At 41.1% G+C, this 22256-nt stretch overlaps 2 protein-coding genes across 2 annotated transcripts in view; one reads left to right on the forward strand and one right to left on the reverse strand.

Annotated features, from left to right (window-relative positions):
* Window positions 1-22256, reverse strand: part of LOC111219698 (ankyrin-3-like) — a 131791-nt gene that overhangs the window by 76080 nt on the left and 33455 nt on the right. The window lies entirely within an intron of this gene.
* On the forward strand, window positions 5372-9120 carry LOC111219699 (microfibril-associated glycoprotein 4-like). The gene is made up of 6 exons (XM_022742424.1): window positions 5372-5437; window positions 5538-5575; window positions 6619-6816; window positions 7832-7928; window positions 8395-8562; window positions 8660-9120. The coding sequence occupies exons 2-6, from the start codon at window positions 5570-5572 to the stop codon at window positions 8908-8910; spliced, it is 720 nt and encodes a 239-aa protein (XP_022598145.1). The 5' UTR covers window positions 5372-5437; window positions 5538-5569; the 3' UTR covers window positions 8911-9120.

Below are 22256 nucleotides of genomic sequence, written 5' to 3' on the forward strand. Positions count from 1 at the left end.
GCTTGAGTGTAAGGAAGCTGTTGAGTAACAGCAGTTCATGTATGTGCACGCCATCAGCTTCCACTGTTTTCACCCTCTTGCCTCTCAGGTTGCTGAGCCACATGGGTGGGTGCGACCAGCAGGAATGCAGTTGTCACTATTTCTGTGTCCACATTAGAGCTGAAGCACTTAATTAGATGAGCAACAGAAAAATGTATCAGCAACCATGACTGATAACCAATAAATCTTTTAGCCCAAGTGAATCTTTCAAACATTCACGGGTTGTAGCTTATTGCTTGCGAGCCACACAAGCCATTTGAGGACATTAAACTGGGTTTTGCACAAACTTCTGATGTTTTTTTGTAGACCAAGCAATTAAGCGATCAGTGAAGAAAATAATCTGAGGATTAATCAATAAGGAAAATAATCCTTAGTTGCAGCTCTAGTCCTAATAGCACATAGCAAAAAGGCTTTGGATCTGAAAATATGTGGAAAGGACTGGAGTTTGTAATAAAAAAAAACAAACAAACAAAACCAAAAAAACACCACAAATTCACACAGTTTTTCTAAGGGAGTTTGATTATATTTAGTCTCCTGTAATCTGTTTAAAGATGGTTCAAAAAACACGGTCAGATCTGCATGAAATTTGGTGGACACGCAAGATTTTCGGCCAACTAAAATTTTAATGATTTTGTTGGTAACAAAATGAACATAGATATTATATAAACTCCACATTCAACCTCAAACTGAAGTGTAATTTAAGTCAAACGCAGGAGCATGGTGGAGGTCTCGTTTAGCGTCGGCTGAGTGTCACTCCAGTGTAACCTTTATTTATCCACGAGAGATATGCAAAGAATGCTACAGTCGCTCTTTTTCCACAACACGCTGCCTCACACACACACTCACACACACACACACACACACACACATACAGTCAGACACATTCCAGCATGGCAGCTGCCCCCTGCGACCGCCGACGACTCCGAGGGACCAGAGAGGGTTACTCAAACATAACAGCAGCTGAGTAATGTTCAACAGAAACACCCCTTTACTCAAAGACTTTTCAAAGCCAAACAATATTGTTGTTAACACAGTACGTTAGATTTATTTGGTTTTCTTTGCAGCTCAGACAAATGTTGCAGAATCTCAGCTCATATCTTTAACGACCATTAAACTGCTGCTTGGGCTCTAATGATGAGCTAAGAAAGCACATTCTGCAGACAGTATATCACATATCACCAGGTTGAGGGAGACTTTTCCTTATTACTCATGAAGGGCTACCTCACAAAGTGGATTTGAGAAAATTAACTAATTTAAAACGGTGATTTCTTTTCCTCTGTTTTTGAATTTCTCAGCTCTTTTTGCCCTTTTATTCGCCTTTTCTACAAACACACAGAGCATGCGCCACTGTCCAAGGTCAGGTGCTTCCATTCACATCACTGCAACATGAAACTGTATCCACACAACACTGTATGCACAGGCTCTTATGTTTATAATCTGCCAGAATTTATAAATGTACAATACACACAGTGACAGGGAAGCAGCTGGGAAATGAAAACACACACAGGCATATATACCCTCACACACACACACACACACACACACACATATACACGCACACTGCAGCAGAGTGGTGCAGCAGAGGTGCCACTGCGACCCGTCCCATCCACGAGCCTATAACCTCACACCTCATCTGACAAAGTCCCGTCTCTGGACCGGTCACCGCCACAACATCACTAAGTCCTCACAGCTATAAATTCCCCAATCCTGTTAGCATTAATGCAGTGCAGCAGGAGAGAGGAGGTGAAGTCTGTTTACAGTCAGTGAGCTCAGTGACTTCAGAGTTAAAGTACAGTAAAGACTTACTTCTGCCAAATAGTCTGATGCCTCCTCCACTGCCATGTTTCTCAGCCTGCAGCTCAAAGTGTGAAACCTGAGCACTCAATTACTGTAGCAGCTAGCCCTAGCCTGGCAGCTAGGGAGAGAGAGGGATGAGGGGCAAGAGAGGAGAGGGAGAGCAGAGGGGGAGGGACGGGTCTGTGTGAGAGGGAGGGAGGGTGAGGGAAAGAGTGGAAGACTGTGAGTGAAAGAGAGAGAGTGAGGGAGAGAGAGAGAGAAAGAGAGAGAGATAGGGGCATTATGTCACAGCTAAAAATACCTGGCTCTCAGTGAGAAAGTCCAGAGCATGGAAGAGGAGGAGGAGGAGGAGGAGGAGGAGGAGGATGGGAGAGAATGAGGGAGGGTGGGTGAGGAGGAGGAGGGGAGGGGGGGGGGGTGAAGAGTTCCGGCGTTAATCTCAAACCAACTCTCACTGGAACAACACGGGATCAGAGGACAATGAGAGTGCAAGTGTGTGTGAGTGTGTGCGAGTGTGCGCACAGACCGACGGTCACTTGTTAAAAACAGAATATGAAAATGAAAAATTTCTTCCATGTTTATGCAACTTTATCTTATTTGACGGGGAAATATTAGGACTTTTTACTCAATTACATTTTATCTGACAGCTGAAGTTACTGGTTACTGGTTAAGTGTTTACTAAAGCAGAGTTCTACACACGACTACATTGAAACAGGTTGCTACAAACAAACTAGAGATTAGTTGTCACTACATATTTAAAACCACTGCCAGAAGTAGCTTCATTTCTTTATCTCTTTATGTGGATCCCCATCAGCTTGCACACCAGTGGTTGCTCGTCTTCCACTGTATATATTAGCTTGCTAATATACGCCCCCTTTAGAGTGACGAGAAAATGGGATTACACGTAAAAAAACTGACACATCCGACCTGAAACTTGATTAATGCTGTTTAACAATGATGTAAATCTTGTATTTTTTAAAAAAAATTACATCACACAGAAAAAACACAACATACCTCAAATTACTGAATTACATCAATTATGCCAATAACCACTGATTAAATGAGTAAATGATGTGAGTTAGGTTAGAATCATTGGATATTTCCCTCTCATTCTTAACTATGTGACCACTACTAACTGTGAAACACACATTTTTCCATGTATGCAGACATAATACCTACATTTACAACAGATATATCGTGTGAACATCTGAAACCGTCATTTTTCAAAGTTGTATTAGCTTGCAATGCTGCAGTGACTTCTTGTTTACATAGTTCACTGCTGTGGACAGCGCTCTAGTTTCATGGCAACTGATTTACACATGACTAACGTCTTTATTAGCAAAGACATTAAAAGTTTTAAAGGTGCAACCTGATTCAGTAAATCACTAGGGTTTCGGTAATAAGACTCAGTGTTCAAACTTTTGGATTTAAAGATTTATGAAAAGCTGCTGCAACCAACCAATCCAGTGGTTTCCAACCTTTTTACGTCAGGACAACTGACAAAAAAAGCAGCAGGTTGTTTAGGTCATTTATCACGTTTCAGATGTCTACAAGTTGTTAGCAGTTCTACCAAAAAGGCATTTTTCTCTTAAGCCTCAAAGATGTGTACGATGCTCAAACATCCCAAATTCTTGTTAAAATGATTATCATTATCAAAAAATGAATACAGATTAGTGTTGCAGAACTTACCTCACACCTCACAACCCTCAAGGTTTATATATGTATTTATTGTTATTAAAACAATTTACATGTTAAAACAAATGTCAACAAGTCAGACCTGCTCTTGATCAATATTAAAAATCTAATAATGTTAAGTATAATAATATACCAGCACAGGGGCCAGGTTTCTGCTGAACCAGCACTTTTAATTTCAATATTTTAATAAACATATTCTAGTATAATTTTGAATGAGGGACTTTTACTTGTAATAGACAATTTCATTGCAGTAAAAAAAAAAAAAAATCTGACCAGTTCAAAGAGCAAAACATGAACGTATCTGCATAGCTTCACTGCACTTATAAAAAAAAAAAAAAGACTAATAATAATTGAAAATAATCATTAGTTTCGTCTTAAAATGCAAAACATATATCCAGCTGTGGGTGCACGACACGTGCTTCAGGCCTGTCTGACTTACCATATCTACCTCCATTGAGCTCAGCGGGTGGTTGCATGGCAAACACAGAAGCCACTGCACCAAAAATAATCTCCAGCAGGAAAGGACTTCCTCCTTATCTGCTCTGTGGACGCACTAATGTAACCACGCCATACTGTGGAAGACAATATGATCAACCTGTTCTCTTCAGGTTTCTGTCTTCATCGCAGAGACAATTAGTTACTTAAACTAGCCTGAGTTATTCAGACAGACACATGAGGCTTCGGGGCCCAGAGCCCGGCAGACAGATTAGCAGGATTTGGACGGTTCCTCAGGTATTAAAGAGGCAGATAGCAGAGGTTAACTTGTCAGTCAGAATCTAACCAATGAGAGTCTAACCTCAGTGGTGAGCTGGTCAAAGCTGAGTTTTCAGCTTGTTCAGCTGCCTCAAAGTGACCAATAAAAATCAATTAATGCAGCTTTGAGTATAACATAACCACAGCAGTGGTTGATCAGAAAACATGAGGGCTAAAACAACACAACGATTAGTCAATTAATCGATTAGTCAATCAACACAACTGGCTCCAGCTTCTCAAACTGAATCTCTTTGTCTGGTCGTTGGGCAGAAAAAGCCATCACCTTGTAATGACAATTTATACACAAAATAATTTATCGATTAATTGAAAATATAACCAGCAGAGTTACTGGTAGTGAAAGTAAATGTTAGATGCAGCTGTACATGGGTCGCTTTTGAAAAGGAAAGTAGTGAAAAACCTCCTACTTTGAGGTTTAGTGTCAAACTATGCACAGAATAACAGCAAACCAAATGATTTAGACCAGTGGTTCCCAACCTGTGGGCCGGGTCGCAAAGCTGTTTCAAAGTGGGCCGACAAATCATTTGCAAAGCAGCATCATTTTGGTGAAAAGATGTAAAACATGCAAAGCAAAAATAAACACAAATAACAAATTAATAATCTTTTTAAAACTAGATTAGAGTAGACTAACTTTTTTTTTTTTCTTTTTTAAAACTCATTTGATTGTATTTATTTCTCGTATTAAGGCCTGTCACTGGAGTCAATGAGGTCGGATGTGTGTCGTCAGCATTTGATTTTGAGGTGGGCCATGAGTTGGGAAAGTTTGGGAACCACTGATTTAGACTATTTCAAATAACGCCTAATGAAATAAATGAAGTGAAAAACCTCACTGAACCTACATGGAGTGATATGAATCACTCTGTGGGACTTTCCATGAACAGAGGTTATTTTAAAATGACATAATAACAAACTAAAAGAAGGACTGTTTAGAAATGCTAACATAAGGGTTGTGGTATGTTTGCTGTACTCACACTGGCTGCTAAGAGAGAAGTAAACACAGAAAGTAGGGTTACTTAGGGTTGGTAATACATTTCTTTCTACATGAGGGGAATACTGGGTGCCGCAACAGGCAGATTTGCACGGATATAAAAGCATCTGCTTAAAACACATCTTGGTGTGAACCCTTCTCTCTCTGGTAAGTTCAAACATGGCCTTGTCAAACTTTAAACCGCTCGTATTTTAATGAGCTTTATAGACACTGTGAACTGCAAAAACTGTGTTTGCTATCATTGCAGGAGAACCACAGGACAGCCAAGCCGATTACAGAATGATGGTTTGTAACGTAATAACATAGTCTGATTATCTCGGCCTAAACTATCTCATTGCAGGATAAAGCACATTTAACCAGCTTCACTCCAAAGATCAATTAATCAATCAGAAAATGAATCAGCAGCTATTTTGATAATTCATTGATCATTTTCAGTCAAAACTTGTAACATTATGCTGGTTAAAGCTTCTCAAATGTGATGATTTGATGCTTTTTTTTGTCATGTCTTATAGTCAACTGATTATTTTATGATTTTGGACTATTATTATTGCTACTATATAGCAATCTGAATACATCATCTTGGGAAATCATAGCACGCACCTTTCACTACCTTAGCGTTGTGAAAAACGTCAAGACGTGAAACCTTGCTTTTTAGAAATTATCCAAACAAACAGAGTCAAAACTTATAAAATACTATTGCTACTTGAAATAATAAAAGAAAGAAGAACTACAACAATACAGTATAAAATCTGTAAAATTCCCCATTTAAAACTCCTCTCAGACGGTCTTAGAATGGAGATCATAATGACTCAGATCATTAAATTACATTCCTGCAACTCCCTTCTTTGAAATGCAAAGTAACCCGATCAACACAGCATGAGCGCAGATCTGAGTCTACTACAGTACTTAACCACTTATAACCAGAGGGTCTAAAAATAGACAAAGGACAGATCTATTCATCGCCTCCTGATAAACCAAGAAAGAACGTCGGACTATCAAACACAGTGGTACCAGAGCCTGGCTCATGACCGCAGCAGATTACAGGGTCAATCCAGGCAACAGCCACTTGTCCTGTTAAAGCGTCCTTGAGCTTAACACTGAATCCATCAAATCACTCAGTGTCTGTCAGACGTGCTCGTAGGAGATGGTACATAAAGATATTCAGTGCTGCTTTTAGTGCTTGAATATAATATTCATGCATTCATGAAATCAGATGAACAACTTTTATATTGAGAACAAATGCTATTTAAACTTGATATGAGAAAGTATTGTGCAGGGTGTTGTACATGCATGTGTCTTGACGTTTTTTGTTTTTCTCTTTGCTGCAGCTCAGGGTTGTGCTCTCAGTGCTGCTGCCGGTAGCAGCTTATCAGTCTCTGCTGCCCACAGACTGTAGTGACATCTACAAAGCCGGTTCAGGCCTGGACGGGGTGTACACCATCTATCCAGCAGGCCCGACCTCTCCCGTGCAGGTTTACTGTGACATGAGCAAAGATGACACTGGCAGCTCTGCAGAGAAGTGGACTGTGAGGACCTGGTTCATCCGTCTTTATCAGAACCTCAGACACACGGGTCTTAGCCCATTCTGATCTAGAGAAAACAGCTTCCCAATCTGCAGCAGTAGTGAAGAGATTTGGCCAGAATTCTTCCACTCATTTCACTGCCGCAATTAGTTCATTAATTCAGTCAATCGACAGAAAATAATTCTTAAATGTGTTTTCTAGTTTTCGTAGTCTTCTATCTTAATAAACTCAATATTTTTGGATTATTGGACAAAACAAGACATTTGAAGACATCCACCAAACGACTAATCAATTAACCGAGAAAATAATTGGCAGATTAATAGCTAATAAAAGTAATCATTAGTTGTAGCCCTAGCTTCAATAGATCCTGACTTAAATTGTTGTATTTGACACAAGGACATTGTTAAATGGAGCAGTGTCAACATTTTAAATGTCCAGGATTCACTGATTTTATTAAAGATGACCAGGAAGACATGTTCTTTTAGAATTAAAGAAGTATTATTTGACTTTTCTGACCACTGGGGGACAGTGGATAACATATCACCACCTTACAAAGTGGTAATATGTCACTGAAAAAGTAGGCTTGGGTGACATTCAAAATTTTAATATCTCAATACAGTCAAGCCCAAATATTGCAATATAAGGTATTATTATTATTACAGTATTTTATGTTTCATCCATAAACAATGCTGCCACTAAACAGCAGTTCAGTTCTATTTGTCACAAGTACAATGTACAGTAAGCAAAGTAGTGAAATGAAGGGGCAGAACTGAAAAATCCCCATATTATGAAAAATGACTGGAAATTTCATGATATTTGATATTATTGGCCCAAGACTAGTCATAAGACAAGGAGCAACATTAACATTTATATGCAAATAATGAATTTAAACCCAATATCCACTCTTCTTGTATCTCTGTTTTTGGTCTCCACCAACTCCTGAGGTGAATATCTATATATATATATTTGTGTAATACATTTGTCTTTCATTGACAGTTCTCTTTCCTTCATTTGCTAGGTCATTCAGAAAAGACAAGATGGCACGGTGAACTTCTTCATGAAGTGGGATCACTACAAAACTGGATTTGGCAGCGCTGCTGGAGAGTATTGGCTGGGTATGAAAGAAAGTTTAGTGACCAGACATCTTTGTAAAACTCATTCTCACTTCTCCTTTGAGACCTCCATCAATGCATCTCGCCTCAGCAGTTCTTTGAATTACAGTAAATCTGATTCGAAGCACTGGGAACACTGTCCATGTATTAGCTCACAGATGTTTCCAGATGTGTGGTGCTTGCAGACCTAAATCCCCTCACTATTGTATCATTTTAACAGATTCAAGGTCACAAATCGAAGGCTGCAACTAACACTAACTGATTAAACATTTGGTTGATGTTACTTTTTTCCCCAAACATACAGTATTCAGTTGTATCAAGTACAGAAACACAGAAAATCCTCACACTTGAACCAACGAATGTTTGGCATATTTGCAAGAAAAAAAAACCTTTTACAATTAACTGCTCATCAAAATAGTTGGCCATTAATTTTTTTTTTTAAATTAATTTTAGTGTTCATTTCATTCAGGCCTGGAGACAATGCACCTGATGACTCAGGCTAAGACCTACGAGCTGAGGGTGGACATGGAGGACTTTGAGAGGCAGAAGGTGTTTGCCCGGTACTCTTCCTTCTCTGTTGGTCCGGAGTCGGAGGGATACAAGCTAAATCTGGGAAGTTTCGTTGGGGGAGCAGCAGGTGGGACACTTTAACCCTGACCTGAGTAAACTGCACCTCTAGTGACAGCATTTTTAAGCATTTGTGTATCTGTATTTTCTGTCTTTTTTTCCTTTAGGAGATTCCCTCAGTCTTCACAATGGGATGAAATTCACCACCACTGATAAAGATCAAGATACACTTAGTTCAAACTGTGCCAGGCTGGCCTATGGAGGATTCTGGTTCGCAGCCTGCTTTGGTGCTAACCCCAATGGGGTCTACACCTGGGGACCGTCACCCCGTGCAGCTGGTGTACAGTGGAACACTTTCAAAGGACTCGAATACTCCCTGAAAACCATGATAATGAAGATCAGACCAATTGCAGTTTAAAAATGGAACTGGGTCAGGAGCCACTTTGTTTAACTGGTGCATCACAAATAGAAGAATTAGCAATGTTCACACTCAAAACAACTAGAGTTTTCTTTTGTATTTATTCACTGAGGATGGAGACAGTTTAACCTCTATTTAACAGGCAGGATCAACCAACAGTGAATTGGTCGTACTGTCATTTTTTCTGAAAAAAAAAAAAAAAAATCAAAACACATCAATGAGCAACACTGCCGCACTGGGTGACATGTTTTCATGTTGTTCATGTTTTTTTTACAGGATCCATTAAAAAAAACAAATATGTCTGACATTAAGCACTCCATGTTGTTTTTGTGTATGTCTGTCACTTTTAGTTTTTGATTTCTAACGCTCGGATAGAGTGTCACATTCAACGGCATTTGAAATGTGAACATGTAATTTTAGTTGATTTTTCCAAGGACGAAATAAAAGAAAGTAGGGAGGGTAGTATACTGTTATCGATACAAATATTTTAATGTTACTCACTATCAGCTCCTTTTATTACTGTGCAAGAATAGATTCATAAAAATATGAAAATATCTCTATGAAAATAAATTAACAACACAAATTAATTATATTCCTGAAATTAAAACACTGAGTGAAGTTTGAAAAGAAAGCAAAACATAGAAAACAGTCACAATAACTCATCAGCCCTGTCCTCCATCATCATCTCACTTACTACTTTTGTGGATTCACTGATGGACAGGCACACAATTAAACTGATATAGAAATGAATTACTCTTATCAGCTTTTTACTTGCACTGGCAGTAACGAGCCTAAATGTCGTCAGCTCGCTTAAGTCTGACTTAGCTAACTTAAACTAAACCAAAACTAAAACTGTTTGTCCTCCTTGGCTTGAGAACTGAACTCAAGCCTTGTGTGGGTCCTTTACATCCGGGTTTCAGGGGTCATCCCTGGCTGCAACTAACAATTATTGTCATCATCTGTTAATCTATCGATTATCTTTTTAATTAATTGTCTGACCAACAGTTCAAAACCCAAAGATTTTCAATTTACAAGGATATTAAATTGAGAAAACCGGCAAATCGTCAGAATTAAGAAGCTAAAACGAGCAACTGTTTGACATCTTTGCTTCATGATTGACTAAAAAAATTGATCGATTATTAAAAATGGCTGCTGATCATTTACTTGTTGATCGACAAATGGATTAAGTGTTTCAGCTGTAAAAGAGAGGCAGAGGAATTTGTTTCTTTTTGTCACTGCAGGTAGGAAGGAGGCGGAGAAACACGCCACAGCATCAGAGTGAACCATGAAATACACACACTCATACCACGCACACTCATACCACGCACGCACGCACGCACGCACGCACGCACGCACGCACGCACGCAGCACACACACACACACACACACACACACACACACACACACACACACACACACACACACACACACCAGTTTAATGATCCGTCTTTGGTGTTTTATGACATCTGTAAAGAGACAGAGAAAGGATATTAGAGAGAGAGAGGGAGGGAGGGAGGGGGTGAGGGTTGCCATAGCAACTAAAGCTCCTAAATTTGTAGCAATGCACTGGGGTCATGAATGTTGTGGGATGGATGGAAGCTTCTAGTGGTAAACTACAAACACTGATATTTGGATTAACCTATGCAATACAGATGTGATGGCCACATCTGGGCCTCCTGTATACAGATGTTAAGAGACTAACCGGCAGATTTCTGAAGAACCTGCGCAGCTGTCTCAGCCAGAGGAGGTTGGGTATTAAACCTCAATATGTTTTTCAAACCAGCTTAAATATGTCAGTAGCACCTTCACTGAAAGTCTATGGAAGACTGTAAATCAATGAATATATTATTATTATATAGTTCACACACACATGACAATATCAGTCGTAGGCGAAACAGATTAATTAAACAAAATTATTCAATCCCCAATCTCCCTAAATCTGTCACACTACTTTTGAGTATGCTTGTTTGCTGTTTTGAATATCTTTGTTTATTTATTTAGTCATATTCTTTCTATTATTGTTTGCATTTGCCTTGAGCTTGAACTTTATTTCTGTGTCTTTCTTTTGTGTTGCTATGTGTTTTTGAACATGTCCTCAAAGAGTCGTTTTGGAGTAGGACGGCAGCTAACAATTATTCACGTTATCAATCAATCTGCCACTTAATTTTCCCGATTCATTGTTTAGTCCATAGAAAAAAAATGAAATTGTGAGACAATGACACTGAAAAGAGCCCACAGTTATGTTTTCAATTTGTCTAAACCCTTGAGATATTCAATTTGCTGTCAGAAAAATGACAAAGAAAAGCAGCAAATTGTCACATTTTATAATCATTGCAGCTCTTTTGTGGAATAATAAAAAGTCTCATGTCCAAAGCCAATATCGTCGTTGTATTTTACCACACCATGAGAGTATCCACAGTCATATAGCCACCTACATATGTTAGACAGACAGACAGACAGACAGACAGACAGACAGACAGACAGACAGACAGACAGACAGACAGACAGACAGACAGACAGGACAGACAAGACAGAACACACACAACACAACACACACACACACACACACACACACACACACACACACACACACACACACACACACACAACTCGTCTGGTCATTAATTTCCAGGTCCTACATCAGTCCCTAGTGGTCACTCAGTAGTACTGCATCAACCGCAGCAGGTTTGGAAAGCATTCTCAGTGTAGGCGCTGTCCTTAAATGTAAACAGGAGGAAGTGTCTGACCCAGTTTGTTGTGAAGAAAAGTGATAAAACTACACAAAACTCAATTTCACTGCTGTTATCAATCAATACTGCTGTAATCAATCATCAAGAAATGATTAAATAAGAACCACTGCATTGCCTCTTAGAAAAAGTGCTGTATCATTATTGTGTATGTGATGAAATCAACAGAGGATGGGCAGATAAAGGCAACCTGTGTATGTGTGTATGTGTGTGTGTGTGTGTGTGTGTGTGTGTGTGTGTGTGTGTTGTCCTGCCTCTGACTGGCTGTTGAGTGCTGCAATCTGATTGGCCGCTCGGCTACTGCAGTCTCAGTATTCTCACAGCACTTGAGATACAGATGGAGGAGGATAAAAACACAGCGTAGAAACTCTTCACTTCCTTTTTTTTCCCCTGTCCTTCGTCTCACATGTCATCGCAGCTGAATGTGAGGGACTCCGCATGTGTGTCATCATCTTTTATACACATTTCCTGGGATGAATCACAAATTGGTCCTAATTTTAGTCTCTTTTTAAAACGTTCAAACTCCAGACATAGGAGGCATGCAGTGTGCATCAGGAAGCCCTCCCCTTCAACTATTTCCCATTGTCTGTCCCTCATTAGATCTCCTTGCAGTTGGCTAACACATCTGCTCCACTCTCTCCTCATTGGATGACGGCAGATGACGTTGCTGCTGCTGCTGGACTGCAGGCACTGTGCTGATGTAAGGCTGAGTACACGTCTATGTGTGTGTGTGTGTGTGTGTGTGTGTGTGACTGATAGGCAGGTAGGCGCACTAGCCCACCCAGAGGGGAAACAAGGAACCAGACAGGAACACCTAAAGACGGACACCGATACCGTCGGCTCGCTCTCAACTGCATGTGTTCAGATCAGGGTGTCAAAAACAAATGCTTAAAGACAAAGAAGAAGGAAGACGTGTTTGAAAGAAGGAAAGCATCAGCTGCTGTGCCACTGCTCAGTTAATCTCCTCTGACGGGGAAAAGCGCTGGTCATGAATAAATTAACATCAGACCAAAAGCACACACGGTGCACCAACAGGGATGTGCACAGGAGTGTGTGGTGCATGTGAGCAGCCAGACTGCCTCTACATGAATACACAAAGACTTTTTTTTTTTAATCACAACATCTGCAACATCCACTTTCTCTCGTGACACAGACAGACATGGAAACATATACAGTCGAGTATATACAGTGATATCTGCTGAGCGAATACCAGCTGATAGTATACGCCCGGTTTGATTCAGCTTTCTGGAAATATATAATTTATTTACAGTTTATTCAGATTTTTTGAATACATTTCAATGCTGTAATTCGTCTGAAATTTTAGTTGCATTTTCACTCGGAAAATAAGATGAAAGAAATTTTAGATTTTAGATTTTCACTTAAAAATCTGTGGATAATTCCTGATGAGTGATGTGATGAAATAGCATATTTAACATTTTTGATACTGCAGCTCCACTTCCTGTTGGTAGACTATATATTTGTTTTTGACTCGATGGTCAGTCACACATGAAGACAAACAGCCCGATGAGGAAACACTGAAATCTAGAGTAAACAGAGATAAGAGCAGAGAAGTCCTGTATGAGCAGCGGCCTTTACCTTTACAGCTCATAGCATACAGAGGCAATTAAGGAATTGCTCAGTAAATCAATAGAGCACTTTAGTCCCATGTACAACATCAGCACGGTTGTTTTCCCATCTCTGCTGACTCTCAGGCCTCAGGCAGACACAGACACAGACACAGACACTGAGCTGTCTTTTCTCAGCTGTGGAGAACCACAGCTTCCAGGTTCTCATCCACAAGTAAGATTTACAATCCTATGGACATTTGTACCTACGCTGGTTGGTTCATACATGTCTGTATTAACAGCAGGACAGAGAGGACTGAACCCTGGAGAGATTTTAACTAAAGAGTTGTAAAACTGACTTAAAGCTCCATATTTTACACTTTTCCAGCGTTTTAGTTAAGTTAAGAACCAAAAACCATCTCAATGTAGTTTTACATCTCCTCTCTCAGGCTTCACTCTGGAGCTCTAATAACAACACGTCAGTGAACCAATCAGAGGAGAGGCTCAGGGCCTGACTGTTTTCTGAGTCATCTAATAAAAATATAGCAGATTTCAGGTTAAACACTCAGAGAAACAAAATCCTGCAAGGTTGGACGGTTGGTCCAGGCGGGTGGGGCTTGGGGCGTGGCTGAGAGCGGTGACTGCTTTGTTGTGACATCACAAAGTTAAGGAAGTCTTGAAGGCTTATTTTAAGGCTCAGTGTCTGCAGATACTGCATACCTGGCTGTGGCATTATGACTTTGGCTCTGTGTTTGACAGCTCTTTTCTCATTTGCACTTAAAAACTTGGAACTCAGTTGTTACAAACTGTTTTAATTGTATTGCCTCTTTAATCCCAGAAGTGCCTGATGACGGTTAGACTGCTACAAGTGAAAGACAAAGAAGTGTAGAGAGCTTATAGAGAGAAAAACATGGACACGTGTGTGTATATATATGTATAATATATACATATATACACGCACACGTGCCCATATATATATATATATATATATAGAGAGAGAGAGAGAGAGAGAGAGAGAGAGAGAATTTTGTAAATGAGGACAGCGGTTTTGGCTCACACCAAACACTCTGATGATTGCTGAGTGCAGCTCTGCCAGAGAGGGACTCTGAATGCTTTGCAGGCCCAAAAATGAGGCTGGTGAGACCTATATAGGACTGAATGAGATGCTATCTTGAAGCACGGTATGCAGTTTTCATAATACATCCATGACCTGGACAGATCGCTGGGCTATCACAGGTGGAACGGGGCAAACACACAGACAGGAAGTTTACATTCACACTTAGATTCACATTTTTAGGCCAATTCACTTCATACGTATGCAGGAGGAAATTGAAACACTTTCAGGAAATGCAGGGAAAAAATCTAAATCCCTTACAAATCTAAAAGCAAAGGGAGAGATGTTGTATTTGGACATTACGGCTGATGGCGCCAATTACCTAAGACACTTTAAAACCCTGCAGCAGCGGTCAAATCTCATCACACAGACATCATACACACACTTTTAGATTTAGTGTGACTTATGTTGTCAGAGTCTCTCATGCCCATCATGAAGAAATATCCATAAATCTGCTTAGAAATCATATAAAAAGAGATTGCTTACGACTGCAGAACTTGCCTGAGAATTATCAGGTTTTTAGGTTTTCTCCAGTGTCAGATTAATCCCGTGATAGTTGTGTGCACATCCATGGTTACACTGCCAGCAGGAGCAGCTAATAGCTAATTCGGCACACTTCTAATGATGCCAATTTGCCAAAATGTAAAGCGTAAGAGTAATGGGGGAATTGTTTCTGAAATGGCTGCAGCAACACAAACAAAACTCCATCCACCTTCACATCACATGTATACGACCTAATACTTATGGCTTTTTGGCACCTTAATATGACTCCTACCATGTATCACAGACAAATAATTAGCAGCTGCATAGATGTGAATATGACGCCGTGGTCCACGTGGGCGACAATCTCATATCACAGCAGAGTTAAGAGGCAAAGCTGCAGTCAGTTTTCCCTTTAAGTAAGAAGAGGCGGTGTTGGCCCCTCAGCCTTCAGTGAGCAAACGTCTCCTTTCTCCTGCCATTGTCTCAGTGAACAGCCACTGACAAGAAACAGACTCAACATTGTGAGAAATGAGCTTAGTGATGAGGATTTTCAAAAGCTTACTGCTGTTATGAAACGCCCACAGGATGTTCTGATATACTGCACGGCTTTAAGAGCGATGCAGATGAGTGGAGGATGCTGCTATAAGAGTCGTCAGTCCTTTATCATATCATGTACTGTAGGAGGACATGAAATCTACAATAGCTGCCATCGCTGGTAACTAGGACTAGGGTTGCAGTGATTTTTTGACATTATAGATTAATCTTCTGTTTATTTATCCTTCTTTTTTTTGTAATTGACTAATAGAGTAATTGTTAAGTCTATAAATTATCAAAAAAAGTGGTTAAAAATGCTTTTGAGAAGTCTTTAAATTGATTGTTTTGTACTTAATAGTGCTGGAGCCATCAAACACATCCCAGCACTGTTAATAGATCAACTTTAGCCGAATAGTCAGTGGACAAAACCAGGAGTCCCATGCTTATGTTTGGTGTGACTCCACCTCGCCGCAGGTCAAATGAACCGTACAATGTGAGCATTAAAAAAAAATAAAAAATGGCAGTTTGTGACTGAAGGAATGAGATCACAAACACAAGAGACCGAAATGAGTTTCCTCCGCAGGGTGTCTGAGCTCAGCCTTAGAGATAGGGTGAGGGGTTGGCACATCCAGAGGGAAGTTCAGAGTAAAGCTACTGCTCTCTCATGTTGAAAAGAGGCAGTTGAGATGTTTCAGGCTACTGGACACCTTCCAGCAGGGGACGCCTTCCAGGCTTGTCCAATCGGTAGGATACCCCGGGGTAGACCCAGAACACGCTGGAGAGATTATATATCTCATCTGGCCTGAGAACGCCTCGGGATCCCCCAGGAGGAGCTGGGAAACGTTGCTGAGGAGAGAGGTGTCTGGACCAATTGCTTGACCTGATGCCACTGAGACCCGACCCCGGATTAAGTGGCTCAAAATGGATGGATGGATGTTAGGACGGCTAATGAGAACAGTCAACATTATTAATAATTCCAATAGTTTTCAATGTCACTGGCGTCTCCACACAGGAGCTGGATAAACTCCATCACCCGACTGTATCAAGTGTCTGACTGAGACAAGACCAGCCTTCCCTCTCTCTTCTCACACACACATAGATGTGTAAGACATTCCAGTGAAGTGTGTGTGTGTGAGTGTGCAACCCTCCGTCTGTCTGACTGTCTATTTCTGTCTGTCTGATCCAGGCAGGTCTCCTCCCTGCTGCTCACCTTCAAAATGTCCGCTACGCCCCGAGAGTGCAGCGGAGAAAACTCTCCTACACACACAAACACACACACACACAGACTCACATCCTGCCTATGTCGTGACTCTGTGCTGGACCTGCTCCACGCATCCAACACCTCACCCACTGAGAGCACACACAGCGTTGAAGCATCACATAACTCCCCCCCCCCCCCCCCCCCATTTTTCTCCCTTTTCTATGATGTGCCAGTGCTTCCCCACCCTCACTGTTTTACCCCGATCGCCACCAGCTCATACGCCCTGAAGACTGACGACTACAACAACACTCAACTTCTTTTCTCTTACATTAAATGTCCTGATACGTCTCTCACTGACACATTTTCATCCTTTTCCAGAACCAGGACACTGGGCACATGTCTCAAGGCCGTGCAAACCCTGGACAGGTTAGTTATTTGAGGCTACATTAGCCGCTACTAGCATAACACACCTGTATCTCCAACCCAGCTCTTAGTGATTGATTTTACGAAGGGGAATGCATGAACTAAAAAAAGAGGATATCTCTGGTTCTGGTCATAAGGGTAATAATAACAGTATTATTAATAAAAAGCCTTTATTGCTAATTGTTATAGATATTGGAGCTCCGATGATAAGTCGATTAATCAATTAGTCGATTGACAGAAAATTTATTGGCTACTATTACGATAATCAAATAATCCTCTGCCCTCTTTTTTCTTTTCCTTTATTTTGAAACAACAACCAATCAAAGCAACCCCGAAGAAAAAAAAATTTAATAAAAGGGGAAGAAAATGACAGACACCTGACAAAATGTAGTTTTAGTTCATTTTGGCTCCAATAATCACAACACACACACTCACGCACGCACCCACGCACACACACACACTATTTATTCAATATACTGTGATGATGTTTTGCTAAAGATTAATCTGGCTGTAGAAATGGAAAAACAAAAACACTGGTGTGCTCAGTGAAATGAGAAGGCAGGATGGGTTAAATCTGCTGAGATACATGTGTATGTGTGTGTGTGTGTGTGTGTGTGTGTATAAATGAATGGACTGTCCCAGTTCTTGGTGTCGATCTTCCACTGCAGAGGAGAGGAGAGAGCTGCAGGAGGATAAAAAGCCTAACTAACAACATCCTCATCTTCTCTGTCATCCTCACCCTCTCTCTCTGCCCACTCAACTAGTTCCCTCCTCTTTTCCTCCTCTCCCTCTTCATCAACCCCGCTCCTTGATCTAACTCCATATCTCTCTCTCTTTATCCCTTCTCTAATTCCCCTTCATTTTTTATTTGATTTCACCCCCCCCCCTTCTTTCTTCCTCTTTTTTGCAGTATGTTGTAGATGTGTTACCTCCCCCCCCCATCCCCTCACAACCCCTCCTCGTCTTCCCCATCCACCAATCACGTTGCCTGACAGGCTCTGCACCAATCCTCCGGCCCAGCAACCCCCCTCTACAGCCTCGTTACAGTGAACATCGGAGCCTGCCGCCGCGAGGGTGGCACAAAACATGCTACTTTTCTTATATCCTGCCTCTCCCACACCTCCTCCCCATCTCCACCGTCTCCTCTCTCCTCCTTCATCCCTTTGCTTTCCTTTCAATTCTCATCTTGGCTCTCAAATCCATCTTCTCTCCACTCCAGCTGCCGTTTCTCTCCTGCTCTGTAATGGAGTCATTGTATAATTCATAACGCTCTCTCCTCAGTTAGGTTACTCCTTTCTGACTTTGTCGTCTCCGCTGAGTGCTGTCAGGTTGTCAGTCTCGGCATCTGGTGCTCCAGATTGTGGAGGTTAGGCTTAACATCATCTAACAAATGACTCTGCTTTCTTTTGACGGTGCTCCATGATGACACTGTTTGATAGATTTTCACACTTTCTTTTATCTGTTGGTGTGATTCTCTCACTGTCAAGACACTGAATGTCTGAAGCAAAACCACCAGTAATCAACAGAAACTTAAGTTGCACTAATCATGGCTGCAAGTGAAAGGAGTCTCTTCTAGTGACGAACCCGCCCTCCACAGAGAATCATCCCTCGACTCTGCAGATCCCCTCAGCTCCACGGAATAATTTAGCATCTTTTAACTCCAAAATCCCCTGATAAACCCGCTGAATGTCACCGGCGCAGCACCAAATGGCAGACATGCAGAGTTAGCAACTAGCTGGTGAACTCACAGAGGAGAATTTAGCAGCTTAAGAGTCAGATATTTCCTTCACGAGATGGAAACAAGCGCTAAAAAGAGAGCGAATACTGGACTTAAATTCATCAGGCGAACACAGATGTGACCCCAAATCAAAGCTAATGTTGCTTAGTGCCTGCTGGACGTGAAAATGGGCAACTGTTTGCTAACACATTCACCATATTGACTTTATAAGGTCATTATACATCAGTGTTGTGTTCCCTAGAAGTGTCCAAAAAACAATAGGTTAAATAAAGTTCAGAGATCTGTCATTCCATTGATTTCTTTATGTTTTTATATTTCTATTCACAAATAAATCTAATTCTGCTTCTGCTTCACTGCTACACCAATTTCCTTTTGTGGACAAAGTGATTGATTAACTGACTGATTGAAGAGTGGATTGGACTGGAATGTAAAGCAGCTGAGGGGTTCAACTAATGATCATTCCCATTATTGATTCATCTGCTAATTTATTTTGTCGATTGACCAATCAATCATCTGGTTTATAATGTGAGAAAACTGTAAAGAAAATGCCAATCACTATTTTCTTGAACCTAGTTTGACATCTTGTTCGATGTCAAACTAGAAAGATTCAAAGACACAGAAAAGGGACTTTCATTCAAAATTTAGCAACAGAAAGAACCTTCTTTGAAAGTTTTATTCAGTATTCAGTATTCAGTTCTTGCAAAATTATTTTAATAATATTATAAATTATTATATAATATATAAATGTAAAGCATCTGTAAATAATATAAAATCATAGTTGAGGTTTTCCAAATTGTAATGCAAGTAAATTCTTGACTATTTAGAATGTTTTTTTCCGAAAAAAAAAAAACTTGAAATATTTTAAATTTTTAGACAAACACAGACAATATTTCTCCTATTCAGACATATACATGCTATGTAAATGTAAAGTCTATTTATACAGAAAAGAGAAATGTAAGGATTTAATATTGTAATGGGCAGCAGCTCCAGTGGAACAGAGGACAAAGAGAAACAGACACCCGCAATGATCAGGCTTCAAATATGAATCTTGGCTTAAATACGTGTCAGGGGATTAATATGGTACAATGGCTGGTCACAGGGGACCTCTGTGTGTGTGTGTGTGTGTGTTGTTGTGTGTGTGTTGTGTGTGTGTGTGTGTGTGTGTGTGTGGTGTGTGTGTGTGTGTGTGTGTGTGTTGAGAGAGTGAAAACCCCCCCCCCCAGTCCCAGGAGCTGAAGTGTGGCAGAACAATACAGCCTTCTGCCAGCTGACAGAGATGCAGGGAGGGGGAGAGAGAGGGAGGGAGGGTGAAAAAAGATAAAAAAAGAGATAGGGTGGAGGGGGGGAGCAGAGAGGAGAGGGGGAGGCTATAGATGAAAAACGCCAGAATTGAGTCCTTCCCAAAAATAAACCTTAGAAGAAGCAGCAGCGCCTCCCCCACCCCTCCCCCACCACACCCCTCACCAGTTCTCCTCTCTCTTCAAAATAAAAGACATCTCAGGCAGCCTTCACACGACCTCGGTACTTTCATATATGTGCAAGATGCAGTTCAGAGAGGGAAACGTCCCTGACTCTTCAACCCTGTCTCCTTGACACTGAGATTAAATATGACAAAACTGGTTTCCTAATTATTTTTGGTAATATAAGCACAGTCACTGTCTGGATTATACTCAGACAACATTTTGTTTTTAAAGTAAAAGTGAATGACATATTTACGTAGCCTGCAGGAGTCTTATGGAGGCGGTGAGGGTGTGTGTTGCTGGACTTTGACACCAGAGACAAGAGTTCACATCTAGGCTTCAAAAGCACTTTAGTTAAGGTTCAAGAAATACTGTGGTTTCAGTTAAGTGTTAAGAAAAACATTGTGTTTACTTCTTCAAATCACTGCAGACTTTTTCTGTATTAAAACCATAATCTTTCCCAAACTTTAACCAAAGTGCTTCACCCCCCCCCCCCCCCCCCCCCCAAATTGCTTCCCGGTTACTTCCAATCTGAGAAAACCATTTTAAACTCCCTGCCCCTGCTGTAAATCTACCCTGCTCTTTGCTGTCTTTATGTCTGAGTGTGTTCACATACTTGTGCGAGTGTGCGTCTGTGTGTGTGTGTGTGTGTGTGTGTGTGTTGTTCAAGACAAAGGACAGAGTAGAGGTCAGGTGAAGCCGCCACTGTCTGGAGTCGCGCCATCCCTAAAAGCATGAGGTCCGAAATGATAAAAGGAAACGAGTGGGCGAAGGGGAAGTGATGCCAACAGTTCTGAGTGAGTAGTGTTTTCATTACACTTCTCTGCCTTGGAGCCCATTTGGTTAAATACACACACACACACACACACACACACACACACACACCACACAACAACACCACACACACACACACACACACACACACACACACACACACACACACACACACACACACACACACACACACACGGTCCCGTCGCCAATTTCAGCCCCTGACCAAAGCAACTTCACCCTCTTCCTCTGCTGTGGAAGTTCAGCGCCTCAGACAGCTTTCTGCAACAATATCAATATTCGGGTTGTAGTTTTCAAAATGAATGATGAATGATGCTTCCCAGCATGCACTGCACATTAAAGGCTATGACGTGTGGTTTTGGCTGCCAGATTATCAGCCTAGACAAAAGCATAGCAGAGCAGCTAATCAGTCAAACCGCCAACTAGCCAGTCAGCCACACAATCAGACATAATGAAGAAGTCAATCAGCCCACCAATGAACAAGCTAACTGTGATTGCAGTGCTACAAGAGACACAACTTGTGCATCTTAAAAACATGGCTTATACAGCAGCTCAATAGCACATTTAATTGGAGCATGTAGCTAATAGCTTCAATGGCCGCTGGTCTCAGAGGTGCTCGTAATGCGTGTCTTTCCGTTTTTTTCAGCTTCCTGTAAGAACCATAAATGCATCGTACTGTACACAGCACAAGGCGCTGGATGCATTACTAAAATCAATCTAAAACACGAGGTGCACGGGAAAATGAGTGATGTAGCAGTGAGTGTTCGTGACAGAGCAAGATCGAGAAACAGTGACAGCACAAAATTTCTCCTGATACCACAACTTCTTATTTTTTGAGTCATTAGGGAGCTTGAGAGGTGCTGGAGTCAGGTTAGCTGTTTCTACCTGCCTCCAGTCTCTAAGCTAAGCTATGCTAACATGTTCTGACTCCTACACCGAACGTAGAACTGACTTTGATTTTGTCATGTTAACTCTCAGAAAGAAATCAAATGTGTGCGTTTCCCTATTCGCTGAGATTTTCCTTTAGGAGAAAATGAGTGAGAGAAGGAGAGAGACTGACACTGATATCTAGTGTAGTGTAGTATCTACACTGTCTGAGAGGGACAGACGAAGCCAAGTCAGGTATATAGACAGACAGACAGACAGACAGAGAGAGAGAGAGAGAGAGAGAGAGCGAGAGAGAGGGAGAGAAGAGAGGTGAGGTGAAGTGAGGCGAGGAAAAGAAAAGAAAAGGTAATTGAGGTGACGTGATCCGAGGAGGGAGAGCAGTTTTTTTTTGGCACCCTGGT

The sequence above is a fragment of the Seriola dumerili genome, unplaced genomic scaffold (genome assembly GCF_002260705.1).
Source record: "Seriola dumerili isolate Sdu_G_001 unplaced genomic scaffold, Sdu_1.0 BDQW01000068.1, whole genome shotgun sequence".
NCBI lineage: Eukaryota > Metazoa > Chordata > Actinopteri > Carangiformes > Carangidae > Seriola > Seriola dumerili.

What these genes read in the sequence shown, in the direction of transcription:
- LOC111219699 (XM_022742424.1), top strand. An exon ending in TGCTGGAGAGTATTGGCTGG is followed by an intron (nt 7,929 to 8,394) that starts GTATGAAAGAAA and finishes CATTTCATTCAG; the next exon opens with GCCTGGAGACAATGCACCTG. An exon ending in TTTCGTTGGGGGAGCAGCAG is followed by an intron (nt 8,563 to 8,659) that starts GTGGGACACTTT and finishes TTTTTCCTTTAG; the next exon opens with GAGATTCCCTCAGTCTTCAC.